Source organism: Schistocerca cancellata, chromosome 6 (genome assembly GCF_023864275.1).
Source record: "Schistocerca cancellata isolate TAMUIC-IGC-003103 chromosome 6, iqSchCanc2.1, whole genome shotgun sequence".
NCBI classification, from domain to species: domain Eukaryota; kingdom Metazoa; phylum Arthropoda; class Insecta; order Orthoptera; family Acrididae; genus Schistocerca; species Schistocerca cancellata.
Window position 1 is genome coordinate 641,740,148 of NC_064631.1, and position 18,717 is coordinate 641,758,864.

General features: G+C 40.8%; 2 protein-coding genes across 4 annotated transcripts in view; one reads left to right on the plus strand and one right to left on the minus strand.

Moving 5' to 3' along the window:
• The window catches only part of LOC126088612 (cAMP-regulated phosphoprotein 19), a 34,604-nt gene extending 21,588 nt beyond the window's left edge, over positions 1-13,016 (minus strand). Inside the window, exons 1-3 of the mRNA XM_049906836.1 lie at positions 12,870-13,016; positions 12,607-12,701; positions 12,006-12,122 (exon numbers count right to left, since the gene is read on the minus strand). Of these exons, the coding sequence (XP_049762793.1) occupies positions 12,006-12,122; positions 12,607-12,681 (192 nt within the window). The 5' untranslated portion in view covers positions 12,682-12,701; positions 12,870-13,016. The remainder of the gene's footprint in view (positions 1-12,005; positions 12,123-12,606; positions 12,702-12,869) is intronic.
• Positions 13,017-13,085: 69 nt separating this feature from the next.
• LOC126088611 (chromosome partition protein Smc-like) overlaps positions 13,086-18,717 on the plus strand; it is a 58,855-nt gene continuing 53,223 nt past the window's right edge. The window contains exons 1-2 of one of the 3 annotated variants that reach the window (XM_049906832.1): positions 13,086-13,222; positions 13,335-13,459. In XM_049906832.1, the coding sequence (XP_049762789.1) occupies positions 13,439-13,459 (21 nt within the window). In that variant the 5' untranslated portion in view covers positions 13,086-13,222; positions 13,335-13,438. Of the gene's footprint in view, positions 13,223-13,334; positions 13,534-18,717 lie in introns of those variants that run through there. The other 2 variants (XM_049906833.1, XM_049906835.1) reach the window with 2 other exon arrangements.

The following is an 18,717-nucleotide window of genomic DNA, read 5'->3' on the forward strand; positions in this document are numbered from 1 at the left end:
AACTCTTCCATCTGGTGAGCAAGATATGAGAGGTGAAATATCTGACTTCAAGAAGATTATAGTAATTCCATTGGAAGCAGGTGCTGACAGGTGTGAAAATTAACCAACTATCAGTTCAACAAATTTTGGAGGCATAATACTAACACGGATTCTTTACAGAAGAAGAATGAAAAAATTTGTGGAAGCTGACCTCAGGGAATGTGTCTGGATTCTGGAAAATGTAGGAACACATGTGGCAACACTGACAATTTCTATGAGAAGACAGGTTAAGGAAAGGCAAGCTTATGTTTACAACATTTGTATACACAGAGGAACCTTTTAACAATGTTGACTGGAATACTCCAAAATTCTACAGATAACAAGCATAAAATACAAGGTGAGAAAAGCTACTTAACTTACAGAAACCAGAGAGGACTTTAGTGTTGATAGGCATGAAAGGAAAGCAAAGGTTGAGAAGGGATTGAGACAGGGTTTGTAGTGCCTTTAAAATTTTGGGGTAAATGCTAGAGACACTGTCTTCCACTGTCTCAAACACTTGATATTTTAAGTATAAGTGTGGGAGAGAGGAGATGTGTTTACCACACCACCAGATTTTTGTGTGCAGGATGGACGTGTAACGGGAGAATACTGCAATGGTCGCAGTTGATCAGCAGACAAGTGTTTGCCACTCGTGCCATTGAAGCTGTAAGTGACATACAAGGAGCAAGCACATGTTATTCCTTGGTGTAGGTGTATGTGTACCCTTTTAATCCCTCTAACCAGCATTATTTCTTTGGAGAAATTGTGGAGACTGATGCAGCCATGTATCCAGAGGAGGAGCATCAGCTGAACATTTGAAGTAAGTCAATTGTGACAAGAGAAAATGGAAATGCGCAATCTAGTTTTGCACTGATTCTCTTGTCAAACTGTTAGTGGTTGTAGCCTAGCCCCAATGTAAGTCTGCTGGTGACCTTGCTCTCTGACAGAATAACAAAGATTTGGAAGAGTAGTTCAACAGAATGGACAGCGTCATGAAAATATTCAACATTAACATCGAAAGCAAAATAATGGAATGTAGTGTAAAGCAGGTCATGCAGAGGGAATTAAATCAGGAAATAAGACACTACGTAGCAGATGAGTATTGCTATTTTGGTAGCAAAATAGCTGATAGTGGTCAAAATAGACAGGATATAAAATTTATACTGACAATGGAGAGAAAAGGTTTTTTTGAAGAGAAACTTGTTAACATCAAGTATAGATATGATTGTCAGGAAGTCTCTTCTGGAATTATTTGTATGGAATATAGCCATGTAAAGAAGTGAAACAATGTTTATTAAGTCTAGATAAAAGAGACTAGAAGCTTTTGAAGAGTGCTACAGAAGAATGCTGAAGATCAGATGGATGGAAAACAATGAGGTACTGAACAGAATTGGGGTTAGAAGAAATTTGTGGCACAGCCCAACTAGAAGAAGGGATCAGTTGGTAAGACATTCTGCGGCATCTGGGGATCACCAATTTAGTACTGGAAGAAAGTGTGGGAGATAAGAATTGTGTAGGGAGACCAAGCAATGAGTACAATGAGCATATTGAGAAGTATGTAGAGCTGCATCAAACCAGTCTTCAGACTGAAGAAAAACAACAACAACAACAACAACACAATGAAGACCCTTTTCCTAACTACTGAAATCAGCTTATGTTTCCAGAATGGAACTGAGTAGGATGTGAGAGTCTTTCGGCAGGACTCAGTATCACAGGTGGGCATGAAGTGCTAATTAGATACATTTAGTACCCACCAGACTCATCTCCTGATATAACCAAAAACCTCAGTTCACTTTTACACAATTTTGCCAATTATTTTGTAATCATCAAATTAACTGGAAAAATTAGTATTTTTAGGGGTGTCAAACACTACTGAATGCCTTCTCTGAAAACTACCTAAAACAGAGTCAGGAACCTTGCTCATTATGGAAATATATCATGATATGGCAACCAATAGACCTGACCTCTGGAGATGTCTAGTACAAAGGATTACTAAAACAAGCAAAGGAAGAAATTTCCAGTAAACAAGATAAAAATCTTGTTATGTCTCTTGAGGAACTAGCTTTCAGCACAGGACAGGAGCATGTAGAGGAACTGACAAGTTTAAATGAATAGTTGACTGTATTGGATAGATATGTACCCAGTAGAATATTTCATAATGGGAGGGAACCTCCTTGGTATGTAATCACTAAAGTAACTTTGCTAGTTAACATCTGAAGATTGATAGACTATCCCAAGAAAGTCTACTAAAAAGACTCAAAAACCCAAAACAATCTAGGAGTATACTAGAAACCCCCCTCAAGTATCATGAGGATATGGTTAGAGTACTTACTGCACTACAGAAGCATTCCATCATTTTTCCCATACTTCATATATGAAGTAAATAGGAAGAAATGCTTGTGACTGGTACAATCAAATTTACCCTCTGCCAAGCACTTCACGGTTTGCACAGTATATATGAAGATTTAAATACTAAGCACGTAAGTCTAGAATATTGGGTATTTCCTTATCAGGCACCATGCAACTATTAAATCATTGACAAATGAAAGTGTCTACTATACCATGAAAATTTCCTGATCTAAGATTGTAAGAAAGACAATATTAAATTGTGTCCAAAACAAAGTGATACTGCTAAGTTCTCTGCATCACAACCACAATATAGATGAAGGACACAAACTTCCTAATTCCCTTCAAGAGTTAATATTATCAAAGGTGTTTTGCCACTTATTGTACAGAAATGATTACACTTTTTCAAAATTCTGAGTCCACTTTCAGAGAACCACTTAATTTTTTGAAAGCCAGTTTCCTCACTTGTTAGTTGGACGTGATTACTATACTTTTTTAACAGCAAAAAGAACTGCTTTTTCCATGAATACAGAGATATATATATATATATATATATATATATATATATATATATATATATATATATATATATATATATATATATATATATATATATATATATATATATATTTAAAAAGAAAGATGATGAGACTTACCAAACAAAAGCGCTGGCAGGTCGATAGACACACAGACAAACACAAACATACACACAAAATCTAGCTTTCGCAACCAATGGTTGCCTCGTCAGGAAAGAGGGAAGGAGAGGGAAAGACACAAGGATTTGGGTTTTAAGGGAGAGGGTAAGGAGTCATTCCAATCCCGGGAGCGGAAAGACTTACCTTAGGGGGAAAAAAGGAGGGAAAAAAGGACAGGTATACACTCGCACACACACACATATCCATCCTCATATACACAGACACAAGCAGACATTTGTAAAGGCAAAGAGTTTGGGCAGAGATGTCAGTCGGGGCGGATGTACAAAGGCAAAGATGATGTTGAAAGACAGGTGAGGTACGAGCGGCGGCAAATTGAAATTAGAAATTAGCGGAGATTGAGGCCTGGCGGATAGCGAGAAGAGAGGATATGCTGAAGGGCAAGTTCCCATCTCCGGAGTTCTGACAGGTTGGTGTTAGTGGGAAGTATCCAGATAACCCGGACGGTGTAACACTGTGCCAAGATGTGCTGGCCGTGCACCAAGGCATGTTTAGCCACAGGGTGATCCTCATTACCAACAAACACTGTCTGCCTGTGTCCATTCATGCGAATGGACAGTTTGTTGCTGGTCATTCCCACATAGAACGCTTCACAGTGTAGGCAGGTCAGTTGGTAAATCACGTGGGTGCTTTCACACGTGGCTCTGCCTTTGATCGTGTACACCTTCCGGGTTACAGGACTGGAGTAGGTGGTGGTGGGAGGGTGCATGGGACAGGTTTTACACCGGGGGCGGTTACAGGGGTAGGAGCCAGAGGGTAGGGAAGGTGGTCTGGGGATTTCATAGGGATGAACTAAAAGGTTGCGAAGGTTAGGTGGACGGCGGAAAGACACTCTTGGTGGAGTGGGGAGGATTTCATGAAGGATGGATCTCATTTCAGGGCAGGATTTGAGGAAGTCGTATCCCTGCTGGAGAGCCACATTCAGAATCTGATCCAGTCCCGGAAAGTATCCTGTCACAAGTGGGGCACTTTTGGGGTTCTTCTGTGGAAGGTTCCGGGTTTGAGGAGATGAGGAAGTGGCTCTGGTTATTTGCTTGTGTACCAGGTCGGGAGGGTAGTTACGGGATGCAAAAGCTGTTTTCAGGTTGTTGGTGTAGTGGTTCAAGGATTCCGGACTGGAGCAGATTCGTTTGCCACGAAGACCTAGGCTGTAGGGAAGGGACCGTTTGATGTGGAATGGGTGGCAGCTGTCATAATGGAGGTACTGTTGCTTGTTGGTGGGTTTGATGTGGACGGACGTGTGAAGCTGGCCATTGGACAGGTGGAGGTCAACGTCAAGGAAAGTGGCATGGGATTTGGAGTGGGACCAGGTGAATCTGATGGAACCAAAGGAGTTGAGGTTGGTGAGGAAATTCTGGAGTTCTTCTTCACTGTGAGTCCAGATCATGAAAATGTCATCAATAAATCTGTACCAAACTTCGGGTTGGCAGGCCTGGGTAACCAAGAAGGCTTCCTCTAAGCGACCCATGAATAGGTTGGCATACGAGGGGGCCATCCTGGTGCCCATGGCTGTTCCCTTTAATTGTTGGTATGTCTGGCCTTCAAAAGTGAAGAAGTTGTGGGTCAGGATGAAGCTGGCTAAGGTAATGAGGAAAGAGGTTTTAGGTAGGGCGGCAGGTGATCGGCGTGAAAGGAAGTGCTCCATCGCAGCGAGGCCCTGGACGTGCGGAATATTTGTGTATAAGGAAGTGGCATCAATGGTTACAAGGATGGTTTCCGGGGGTAACAGACTGGGTAGGGATTCCAGGCGTTCGAGAAAGTGGTTGGTGTCTTTGATGAAGGATGGGAGACTGCAGGTAATGGGTTGAAGGTGTTGATCTACGTAGGCAGAGATGCGTTCGGTGGGGGCTTGGTAACCAGCTACAATGGGACGGCCGGGATGATTGGGTTTGTGAATTTTGGGAAGAAGGTAGAAGGTAGGGGTGCGGGGTGTTGGTGGGGTCAGGAGGTTGATGGAGTTGGGTGAAAGGTTTTGTAGGGGGCCTAAGGTTCTGAGGATTCCTTGAAGCTCCGCCTGGACATCAGGAATGGGATTGCCTTGGCAAACTTTGTAAGTAGTGTTGTCTGAAAGCTGACGCAGTCCCTCAGTCACATACTCCCGACGATCAAGTACCACAGTTGTGGAACCCTTGTCAGCCGGAAGAATGACGATGGATCGGTCAGCCTTCAGATTGAAGGCCAGACATACCAACAATTAAAGGGAACAGCCATGGGCACCAGGATGGCCCCCTCGTATGCCAACCTATTCATGGGTCGCTTAGAGGAAGCCTTCTTGGTTACCCAGGCCTGCCAACCCGAAGTTTGGTACAGATTTATTGATGACATTTTCATGATCTGGACTCACAGTGAAGAAGAACTCCAGAATTTCCTCACCAACCTCAACTCCTTTGGTTCCATCAGATTCACCTGGTCCCACTCCAAATCCCATGCCACTTTCCTTGACGTTGACCTCCACCTGTCCAATGGCCAGCTTCACACGTCCGTCCACATCAAACCCACCAACAAGCAACAGTACCTCCATTATGACAGCTGCCACCCATTCCACATCAAACGGTCCCTTCCCTACAGCCTAGGTCTTCGTGGCAAACGAATCTGCTCCAGTCCGGAATCCTTGAACCACTACACCAACAACCTGAAAACAGCTTTTGCATCCCGTAACTACCCTCCCGACCTGGTACACAAGCAAATAACCAGAGCCACTTCCTCATCTCCTCAAACCCGGAACCTTCCACAGAAGAACCCCAAAAGTGCCCCACTTGTGACAGGATACTTTCCGGGACTGGATCAGATTCTGAATGTGGCTCTCCAGCAGGGATACGACTTCCTCAAATCCTGCCCTGAAATGAGATCCATCCTTCATGAAATCCTCCCCACTCCACCAAGAGTGTCTTTCCGCCGTCCACCTAACCTTCGCAACCTTTTAGTTCATCCCTATGAAATCCCCAGACCACCTTCCCTACCCTCTGGCTCCTACCCCTGTAACCGCCCCCGGTGTAAAACCTGTCCCATGCACCCTCCCACCACCACCTACTCCAGTCCTGTAACCCGGAAGGTGTACACGATCAAAGGCAGAGCCACGTGTGAAAGCACCCACGTGATTTACCAACTGACCTGCCTACACTGTGAAGCGTTCTATGTGGGAATGACCAGCAACAAACTGTCCATTCGCATGAATGGACACAGGCAGACAGTGTTTGTTGGTAATGAGGATCACCCTGTGGCTAAACATGCCTTGGTGCACGGCCAGCACATCTTGGCACAGTGTTACACCGTCCGGGTTATCTGGATACTTCCCACTAACACCAACCTGTCAGAACTCCGGAGATGGGAACTTGCCCTTCAGCATATCCTCTCTTCTCGCTATCCGCCAGGCCTCAATCTCCGCTAATTTCTAATTTCAATTTGCCGCCGCTCGTACCTCACCTGTCTTTCAACATCATCTTTGCCTTTGTACATCCGCCCCGACTGACATCTCTGCCCAAACTCTTTGCCTTTACAAATGTCTGCTTGTGTCTGTGTATATGAGGATGGATATGTGTGTGTGTGCGAGTGTATACCTGTCCTTTTTTCCCTCCTTTTTTCCCCCTAAGGTAAGTCTTTCCGCTCCCGGGATTGGAATGACTCCTTACCCTCTCCCTTAAAACCCAAATCCTTGTGTCTTTCCCTCTCCTTCCCTCTTTCCTGACGAGGCAACCATTGGTTGCGAAAGCTAGATTTTGTGTGTATGTTTGTGTTTGTCTGTGTGTCTATCGACCTGCCAGCGCTTTTGTTTGGTAAGTCTCATCATCTTTCTTTTTAAATATATTTTTCCCACGTGGAACGTTTCCCTCTATTATATTCATATATATATATTCATATATATATATATTCATATATATATATATATATATATATATATATATATATATATATATATATATATATAGAGGACCCAAGGCTGAACCCTGTAGGGCACTGTTCTTGATACCTCCTCAGATGCCTGCTCATTTGAAATCAAGCTTTCTGTTTAAAAAGCTTTTCTGAAAATCAAATTGTTAGAAATTAATTTTTACAAGTCTGAAGCTTCTTTTGTATACATAACTTTTCAAGAATTTTGGATGAAGCTGTCAGTGAATGGGCATTAGTTAGCATCAGATTTATGTTTATGCAACACTTTAAAGCATATTTTAGTCTATCCAGACAAGTGCCCTGTTTCAGTGAGCTGCTATGTATGTGGCTGAGAATCTTGTCGAGAACAAGCTTTCAGTACTCTTGGAAGTGCCATCAGTTCCATGCAAGCTTTTACTTTTGAGTGAATCTAGCACTTTCACTATTTCAGTAGAAGAGGTCAGATGAATTTCAGTTTTATCAAACTGAATAGGAGTTGCCTGTTCCATATACAGCCTTGCGTTTTCAAATTAATGAGCTGGGAACTTCTCTGCTACACTTAAATTATTAGAAGTATTTTCCACTTTTGACTTTTTTTAAACTTTTCACTGAGCTTTGCAGAAATGCACCTTTGGGTTTTCTGTTTCCTTCAAACAATTTACCAAATTGTCTTAATTGTACTATCAGAGGTGCTAATCTCCGACAATGCACACCCTTCGACTTTTTAATAACTTTTCTTAACACTATGCCATCTGGAGACACCACAGTGGTGTCGTGTGCGTGATACAGCGGTCAACAACCAGCGGCGACACCAAGGTGGCATCTTGAGCACAGTATCACAGTGACCAGCGACAGCACTTTAATATCTTTTGCATTCCGTTTGTGTTTTGTTTAGGTAATAAGACACACACGTCAACAAGCGTTGTTTTTGTAAGTACTTGTGTCCTTTCTTCATGGCGGACAAAAGAATCTATAGGATTACTTACGGTGGATTTGTAGACCTTGTCTGACGTTTTGGCGACTTCGCCAATTGGGAAGAATACATTAAAAATCAAAAAATTAAGGTGAAGCACAATTGTAGGAATATAGTGAAACACGTCCAAGAAGAATTCGGTGAACGCTATGGTTGCCAACTGATTCGGCTGAATCAGACTAAGAAGGCAGTGCACAGTGGTCAGATTGATTTACTGAGGACCAATAATAAATTTGAAGGACACCGGGTCCAAACATTTTACAAAGATAGTGTCGAGGATACCTTAGAATTATGTATTGGGAATGATCCATTTGAATATATTAGCAACGAAACCAACAAGTACTACAGTCAAAATTGCAATCTAAGGAAACTGGATTTAAAAAATCCTAAGTTTGTCGACGTTATGGGACCCGAACTTAGAAAGTTGTTTGGGCTTCCTATCCTTATGGGAAATTTAGAAAGAAGCAAGGATCTATAATTACTGGTCAAAGAATCCATTGATAGACACACTGATATTTCGCAAAACGATGTCCTTCAACCAATTCAGAAAAATATTGTTTATATTTTTCTGACAGCAACTATAAACCAGATAATGCCGACCAGCTTCTTAAAGCGCATTTCCGAATTGATTATTTTTCCAAAAGTGTAAAGAAACGTTCGAGTGTTAACATCTCAATTGATAAAGGAATGATACAGTGGCGTGGACGATTAAATTTTAAAGTTTACAATCCATCAAAAATTACGAAAACACGGCATAGTCATTTGGATGCTGTGCAATTCGATTACAGGATACATTTCCTCACAAGATATATTCCAGTGCTGGACAGCCTTAAAAAAAAGGGGGGGGGAATTATTAACACCTTCTGATGGAAAGTGGCATCACCTCTGCATTGATAATTATTGTAAGAGTGTAGAACTCTCAGAAGTTACTTGAAAAGAAAATTAATAGTTTGGAACGATACAGCAAAATAGTATTTCTTACAGCGCGCAGATGTCAATGTGTGAAGCTTGACATCAACAGAAAGGTGACAAGCAACCGGTGACTAGCCAAGTACTCCAAATTAGCACTGCCAGCACCAAGCGAATAAATTTGTAAAAGACGTGCGGGAAATACGAAAGCGTCCGATCCCGCCCGTCTGCTTTCACCCATGACGTCACAAATATGGCAGAAACGACCATAAACCACAATTCCAATATGGCGCATATTAAGTCTGTACGTACACATGAGGACAAAAATACATCGAAAAACGAACACACACTTTCCACAAAAGTGGAACGACACTAATGGGACAAGCACAGGAAATGGGGTATTTTTGAGTAGGGGAACTAAATATAAACAAATTTAGACACCCCCATACAAAACCACACAAAACAAAAAAAAAAAAGACATCACAAAACTCCCAAATACCACCAAACACAATATCATCTGGATATCTGACACTTCCCTCGACCTATATAGCTCAACAGCAGTTCCCGATCCCATAAATTAGGATCGAGCACTTCCCTTGGCCTATATAGCACAAAAAGATCCGATACCAATATCAGCAGACACATCCTTTGACCTCTGCACTTAATTTTATCAATCGTATCCATTCCAGGGGGGGGGGGAGGGGGGGGGGGGTAGGTTCAAATGGTTCTGAGCACTATGGGACTTAACATCTGTTGTCAGTCCCCTAGAACTTAGAACTACTTAAACCTAACTAACCTAAGGACATCTCACACATCCATGCCCGAGGCAGGATTCGAACCTGCGACCGTACCGGTCACGCGGTTCCAGACTGTAGCGCCTAGAACTGCACAGCCACTCTGGCCGGCTCCTGAACAAAAACAACCGATTAATTTTACTAAAATTACCACACGATCTACAGTGAACACTAAATTAACCTTCACACAAAATAGTTAACTCACTGAAACAAATTCCACTATAAACACAGCCAACACTAACAATTCTGGATAATGAGCAAAAGAAAACTGAGCTCATTACACTACAGAAACGAAAACCCTGAACATACCACTAGAGAGCACAACAAACCACAACACGACATCTACAAACACGCCACACTCAAGCCAAACTCTGCGCCGTCTTGACATCACACACAACAATAACTGTGTTTCACGGGTTAAAGCCAACGCATGGGATCTGACGCTTCTGTCGACCTGACGTGCGGATGGCAAAGTGTCAATACAGCCGAGTGGTTTTTATGTTTCAGGATTATTTTTTTAGCTATGATACATTTCCCTTTTCTGTTTACAAGAAATTTTCATCCCTTTAGTATGTACAGCTTACTAGACGGTTTCTTACAATTATGTTGCACTGTTTTCTTAAAGAAACATTTTTCAAATATACTCAAAGGTATTATTAAAGAGGTTACATATTGAATTCTCATCAGGTTCCCTGTACATCTTTCACTAGTCCAACTGTTGCAAACTTTCCGTAAGATTTGCAATTGTTAACCTTAATTGAACATTTGGGATCTTTTTGCATTACTGTATGGAGCTATGTCATTTTTAACTACCAGTGCACCATGATCAGGGAGCCTATTGACACTAATTTTTTTTATTTTCTCTAATTTATCTTTGTCTATAAAAATATCTGTTACTTCTCTACACTACCCAAGTAGGAAAATTATGTCAGATTGAAAGAATCAAGTAATATTGCAATCTTATTCTGTCTGTCACACCACAGGAAAAAATCTACAATAAAATCCCCACAGACAATGTTTCTCTCTGTATGACAAATAGTCCAAGTTTCTCAGAAGAAGCTGAAACATTTCTCAAATGTGACATCCACATCTACGGTTATAAATGAACTATTATTTAGTTTCAGCTCACAGGCATATGCTATGTTGTGCACGGAAGTGTCCGATTCCACCCGTCTGCTTTGATGCACGACGTCATCAATATGGCGGAAATGACTATTCTAAGCGTCTCCAATATGGCGACTATTATGTCACAACAAACACGAAATTATGTATAAATAAGACAATAACATCATCCTCCTAAAATACGATCAAACAAAAGGGACAACCACGAGAAATTTGTGTTTTTTGGGAGGGGGCGGCAAGCTAAATATAACAGTAAAAAGCACCACGATCCCAAAATACACAAAATGACTAAAAAATAATTACGAGATCTATTTGAATTTTACGTTTCTAATGACCTATATTGGTGAACCCCAGCTGACGATACCCAAACACCACCACCTCCAACAAAAACTACGAGAATTTGACTCATTTCCCTTGACCTTTATAGGTCTACCATAACCATAGATACGAAAAAACCGACATATGTAACTGCGAAAAATAAAACCATAACACCTCACCTCAAAAATTCAAAAGTCAAACATACCTATGTAAATTGGCATTCAACACAAATACATAGAACATTACAACAATCCCATAGAAATAATTACTTATCACCAGCAGGCAAGACATTTACAAACACAACCAACTCAAACTCCGCGCCATAGTGACGTCATACGTAACACGTCATGGGTCAACGCAGACTAGTGGAATCTGGCACTATGAGATTTTAACAAATAGTTATTCCTCTCTTCAAAACTTTTCTACTTACATGCACTGAAATCGGATCTATTTAAATTTACCTATTCCATACCTAATTATATGATGCTAAGACAAACATGGTACAACTATTCCCTCACTCTTTAAACCCTTAAAACAAGGACTTAAAAAGTTTCAGGTAGTCGAGGGCTTTGTTGTACTTATGCCAACACTGGTTTCAGATTTTTTATCTAACCTTCAAAACCAACTTCGTACACTAACCTTCGTTACTAATTTTATGTCATTCACCAGCCATGATAGAATCAAGTTTATGATATTACTAATGAAATGAGGTAGACTTATGAAACTATGTTACCTACACTTTGTCCTACAATGTGCTCGTTGTCAATAATGGCAATGCTTAAATACGAGTATATTTGACATACTAAAAGATTTTAAGACTCAAGTCAGTCAATGAGTGATTCCAATTAAGCTGGTTGGTCTCTTAGGTTTGCTACAATTTGAAGGAATAGTTATTTTGAAGTTAAATTCTGAAATTTCTTGACAGTAACAAAATACAGGACTCACCCTGTTTGCAAGCCGTTTCTGCAAGAATACCGACTGTCCACTCATTGGACGGCCCATCATTGGAAATTTAGCTTTTAGTTTCTCTTCCTCTTTTTTCTCAATGTCTGCCACAGAAACCTGAAAATTTTTCAATATTTACTGTCTGATCCCTACCTTTAGAGTCTTTCAACGTACAACACTATGGCAACAGGACGAGAAATTCCTTATGCAAAACACTTCAGTTTTTTTTTTACCTAGACATGTTTTAACATGTGTGCTATCTTCAGTGGGTTATTTATATTTTTGTAGTTACATGATGCTATGGTAAGTACGAACATAAAAAATAACCCACTGAAAATAGCACAAAAAGTGCTGAAACATGACTGGGTAAAAGAAAACCGAAAAGGTTTCTTGCATAAGGCGGGATTCGTTGTCCTATTTTCATAGAAAGCACAGACATAAGAGCTGCAACACCATAAGATGATTATTAACACTAGAGCAACTACCGTACGTCTTCAAATTGGTTTCAACATGTACCCACTAAACACTTTTTAGTCAAGTCATATTCGAGACCATTGCTAACATGTACATACGAGATCTAAAAACCACAGACTGTACTTACAGCATCTGCCGTACTATCACGTTCGGTTTCTTGAGTCACTTCGTCGTTTGTTTGTGCAGCTTCTTGTTCTGACATGTTGGCTCGATTTTCTGAAACTAAACAGAAAATTCAGTACAGCACTTTCAATCAGCTAAGTTAGAATAAAAACTTTCGAATGGCGGAGTAGAAAGAACCAGCGTCCAGTACCACTTCCAACACAAATTCGTTTAGAAACTAATTACAGAACATCTGATAAAATTGATACAACATATTACCCTACTCACCACACAATTCCTGCTTTCTCCTTTGACGGATCTAACACTTTCACCGTACCCGCTAACGTTAACAAGCCAATACAAGCTCTGGCCCTGCCAAACTGCTGTATTTGATGGCTTTGGTTTAACGAAAATTGACGACAGAGCCATCTATACAGGTGTCAAAACAACGGAGTATTGTTGACAAACAGCAACTGAAAATGAAATAATACATTAATGAAATAATAGAAATTTAAATTTTGGCCTTCCCTATTGCAAAATAGATTTTGTTTTATAATATTACAGTAGGATCAACTTTGATAGTTAGTAAATGTTATTCAAATATTGTATGAGCCGTACTGGTTTCGTAGGATATAATTATGGTAAGTTGATTGTTTTGTTATTAATAAATTAAAAAACTGCCACCTGTTACCATACTTCTAGTGATAATATTTTATGATGTTATTTGATACAACAAATTTTCTTGTGACTCAGGTTTCTATCTTTGACGCTATCACAAATTTTGGCGCGAGTGTATTTGAGCTCTGACTGTCACTGTATAGTGTATAGGGTTTGACAGTCGTAAAACGTAGTTTATTATGGATGGCGATATGCAGAAGGTAAATCAGATAATAATATAGTTTATATGTGAAGTACGTACGAAACAAATGCAGATATTATTCTACGTGTACTGGTACGTCGGAGTAAGTGTTATTCCTTTAACAGTACATTAATACTTGGTCCGTAGATCCTGAATACACTTCGTAACTATGTGGAACGTGTCAATTTAAGTTGTATTTATACAATATATTTTTTTTCTGTTTCATATCAAAAAAATTCGTCTATTGAATAGAATCAGTCGTCATTCAGAAATTCTTTAAATTTGTTTTTAAATGCTGATTGGACCTCTCTTACTTGTAATGCTATTCGGTTGATGACCAACCACTTTTGTGGCAGAATAATTTACTCCTGTCTGTGCCAAAGTCAGATTTACACCATAACATCAAAAATATTTTCTTCTAGTGTTGCAGCTATGTAATTTGCAATTATTTTTGGTGTGGATTATTAACAAACTTAATAAGTGAATATATGTATTGCAAAGGTACTGCGAATATCCTCAGTCCCTGAAATGCGTCTACGAGGTGTTCTTGGGTCAGCTCCAGCTATTACCCCGATTACACTTTGTGCAATGAATACTTTTCCCTTAATGATGAATGACACCAAAATGTCGTATGAAAGCAGTGAATCAAAATAGGTTAATAGACAAATTTACTGATATGTTTATCATCAAAATTTGCAGTACACTAATAGTGTAAGTAGCGGAACCTAAAGATGTCGGCAGATCAGTGTCTACAGCTACACCTACACCCTGCAAACTGCCATACGGTTCATGGCAGAAGACATGCCCCAGTGTACCATTAACTAGGCATTCTTCCTGTTCAACACATATGGGAGTGTGGGGAAAGAGATTGTTTGAATGCCTCTGTGCATGTGGTAATTATTCTAATCTTATCTTAAAGATCCCTCTGTGAGCAATACATAGGGGCTTGTAGTATATCCCTAGAGTAATCATTTAAAGCCGGTTCTTGAAACTGTTAGGATTTTCTCAGTATAGTGTACGTATATCTTCAAATGTCCTCCTAGTTCAGTTCCTTCAGTATTCTGTGACCCTCTGCCACAGATTAAACAAACCTTTAACCATTCGTGCTGCCCTACTCTTTATACGTTCAGTATCCCCTGTTAGTCCTATCTGGTACAGGTCCCACACACTTGAGCAATATTCTAGAACTGTGGCATGAATGATTTGTAAGCAATCTCCTTTGTAGACTGAATGTACTTCCTCAGTATTCTACCAATAAACAAAACTTTTCCACCTGCTTTACCCACAACTGAACCCATGTAATCATTCCATTTCATATCCCTACAAAGTGTTATACCATGGTAATTGGATTCAATCAGTGAGTCATTGGTGTTATAGTCATAAGATACTATATTTCCTTTTTTTTTTCTTTTCCCCATGAAGTGTATAATTTTACATTCTTGCACATGTACAGCAAGTTGCCAATTTCTGCATCATGTTGAAATCTCATCAAGATCTGACTGAATATTTATGCAGCCTCTGATAGTACTTAAATGAACATAACTGCATTAACTGCAAAAAGTCCGATTTTACTATAAATATTGTTTGAAAGATCATTAATAGACAAAATGAACAGAAAGAGTCCCAATACACTTCTCTGGGGCACATGTGAAGTTACCTCTGCATCTGATGATGACTATCTATCCAAGATAACATGCTGTGCCCACCCTACCAAAAGTCACAAGTTGCATTTGTTACCCCTTTTTGGTTGAATTTTTGATAACAGATGTAGATGTGGTACTGAGTCAAATGCTTTTCAGAAGTCGAGAAACACTGCAGTACCTGGCTGCCTTGATCCAAAGCTTTCAATAGGCTATTTCATGTGAGAGAAGTGCGAGTAGGGTTTCATATGATCGATGTTATCAAAATACAGGCTAGTTGGCATTAAGGAGGTCAGCCTGTTAAAGATAGCTTATTATGTTTGAGCTCAAAATATGTTCTAAGATTCTACAACCAATTGATGTCAAAAATATTGGATTTTTTTTGTGAATTGTTTTATTCATCTCATGGTGTACATTTGCAGTCCATTTTGTTTGCATACAGGAGACATATCAAAAATTTATAATACAGGTACAATGCTGTTTACATTAATAAATAATAGCACTGCAATAAATAACACTATAAGGATATTTCTGGGAACATGTAATACTTTGTATCCAACTCAAATTTCCAGTTTGTCCTGCATGAATTCATCCACAGAGTAATAACACTTCAGTGTCAGTACCTCATATAGCTGGGTCATTCCACGTGAAGTGCCCTTGGGTTCCCAGCTCGACCATCTTCAATTTTGATGAAATTTGTACAGGATGTACCTGAGAGCCCTACTTGAATTTACGCAAAGTTTCAGGCTCACCTGTAACTTGGTTGAGGTGCTAGTCATTTTCGTGAGGACTACTTTTACAGAGACCAAAAAGTTGTGAAGAAATAGTAAAGTTTGGCATTCCGCTGTTCCTAATGTAAAAGAGCTAGACTCTTGCTTCTGGGTAAAGTGGTACAACTTTGTGTGCTCTAAACACAAATGTTGCAAGTAGAGCTCAGAAAGCAATGCATTTAGCATAATCTCAGTTCAAAGTGGGCAACAAATCATGTCGCGAGAAATTTGCCCCATAGTTTAACGAGGCATAAGTAGTGGAGAAAGTGTTCTATGGACCTGGTCTTTTGCCAAACTACTGTCTGTCTGGTTGTTTAGTATATCACAAATTTTGTCCTGGCTTGTGTGTTTAGTTACTGTGCTACTGTCCTTTAAATTTGCTAAAAAAACATGAATGTATCAAAATATACCCATGTTCAAAGTCGTGTATCTCAAAATGGGCACCTACGACATTACATTCATTAACACCCTTCAACAGAGCACATTTCATTCTATTAGAAAAACTTATTTTCATTTTGGTCTCTCTTTGGGTAAGGTGCAAAAATGTCGCCTAAAATTTGGAATTTTGTTGATTGTCTTCATTGTTCAAATATTCATTTTGCTGTTTATTTAGTGGTTTTAAACCTGTTTGTGACAGGTTCATTGCTAAATTTAACCATTTAAATGTACTAGAATGCTACGTAATTTTTGGCTGAATGCTTATTTATTTTATTTCTTTTCTTTATTTAGGACTCAGACAATTTTAGTGTCTGAAGCATATCAAGTTGTTGCTAAAATAGAAGAACAAGATAAAGTTATTGTGAATTGTGGTTTATTAGTCTTGTAACGTACATAATCTAAATCATTTGATTCAGGTACAGGAGACATGTCAAAATTTTGGTAAAGTTTTACCATATACATACAACACCTGATGGGTTATAGGGGATATTGAAAGAACTGTAGTGACTTATAGTGTGTCAGGTAGAGTTTGTGTCTGTCCTGAACTCAGTATGCAGTGAACCTAAGCCCCTTCAAACCTCTCTTGAAACTGTGCCTGTCAGGGTAAGGACGACGCAGGAAATAACTGTCTGCAACATATATCTTCATCCAGATGGTGCAGTACCCCTGAAAGCTTTAGCTGCATTGATTAAACTACTCCCTAAACCTTCCCTATTTTTGGGAGATTTTAAAGCCCAAAACCCCTTTTGGGGTGGCACTGTGCTTACTGGCAGAGGCAGAGATGTCAAAAATTTACTGTCAGAACTAGACCTCTGCCTATTAAATACTGCAGTCGTGGCCTTCTCCCATCTATCAACTGGAGAGAAAATGACTCCTGTGTGGTAGTGATCACTTCCCCATCTTCCTGTCACTCCCCCAGTGTCAAGCCCACATACACTTGCCCAAATGGCCTTTAAACCAGGCAGACTGGGATGTTTTCACCTCTGCTGTCACCTATGAATCTTGCCCATATGGTAACATCGATGTGATAGTTAAGCAGGTAACTATGATCGTATCTGTGGTGGAAAACACGATCCCTCGTTCTTTAGGGTCGCCCTCATGAAAGACAGTCCCTTGGTCGATGGAAATCACTGAGGGAATTACAGAGCATCGGTAAGCTCTACAGCGGCATAAGCAGCACCCTTTCCTGGAGCACCTCATAGCCTTTAAACAGCTCTGTGCCCATGTTCACCAGCTTATCAAAAGACGGAAACAGGAATGTTGGGAGAGATATGTCTTGATCATTGGGTGCCATCTGTCACCTTCCCAAGTCTGGGCAAAGATCAAACGAGTTTTTGGGTACCAGACCCCAACTGGTCTTCCCGGTGCTAACATAAATGGCATGTTATCTACCAAACCAAATGCGCCCCCCAGGGGGTCCACACCTGTTTCATGGATACGTGCGTAGCGAGCACAGGACCCCGAGCTAATGTGGCCCTCCTTCCTTTCTGGGCTGCATACCTTCCTTTTCCGCATCCTTCCCTATCCTCCATCTTGCCCCCCCCCTCCCCTCACCTCTGGCTCTTTCCTTCCCTTTCTCCCCCTCTGGGAGTATGGTTTGTGCCTACGTCCGGAGACGGACGCTCGTAAATGTAACGCATTCTTCGCCTTCTCTGCTTGTATGTCTTCATCCTTCCTTTGTCCTTCTCTTTTCCTTACCTCTTCTCTTTACCCTTTTCTCCGCTGCGGCGTTTGAGACCTCTCTTCTTTCCTTTCCCTTTCTTTGTTTTTCCCTTTCTCTTTCTTCCTCCCTGTGCGTGTCTGAAGGCCGACCCACGCATTTTCGTGCATAGCCGGTGATGAGGTAACGCGTAATTCCCCGCCCCGGGTAGACAGGTGGGACATGTACGTACCCCCTGGTAACGGCCAGGCCCAGGGAGGGGTGATTACCCGAGCTGATACCTTCCGAAAGTGCCGATTGGTCCCTCCGTCCGTTTGTCGGGAGGTGTGACCTGAGGTGTGAACAATCACCTAAGGCGGGAGTGCCCTCAGAGAGGGCCCTCACAAGGGAGGAGCACGCCATCGGAGACGCCGGTAATCATGGGGGATTCTTCCGCAGTGGTTTCCTTCCCTTCCACTATGTCTGCTCACAAGCGTAAGTTCACTGAGTCTCAGCCACAGACAGTTCTTCCATTGTTGCCACAGTTCCTTGTTGTTTCTTGGTCTGATGAAGGTCACGACTTCTCCACGGTCAACCCTTTCATTATTCAGAAAGGTGTCGACGCAATTGCAGGTCCTGTAAAGTCTTGTTCCAGATTACGGAATGGCACCCTGTTGTTAGAAACAGTCAGTGCCCTCCAGGCACAAAAATTGCTGCGTACTTCACTTCTCCACACTTTCCCTGTCCAGGTGGAACCGCACCGTACTTTAAATTCCTCACGTGGAGTCGT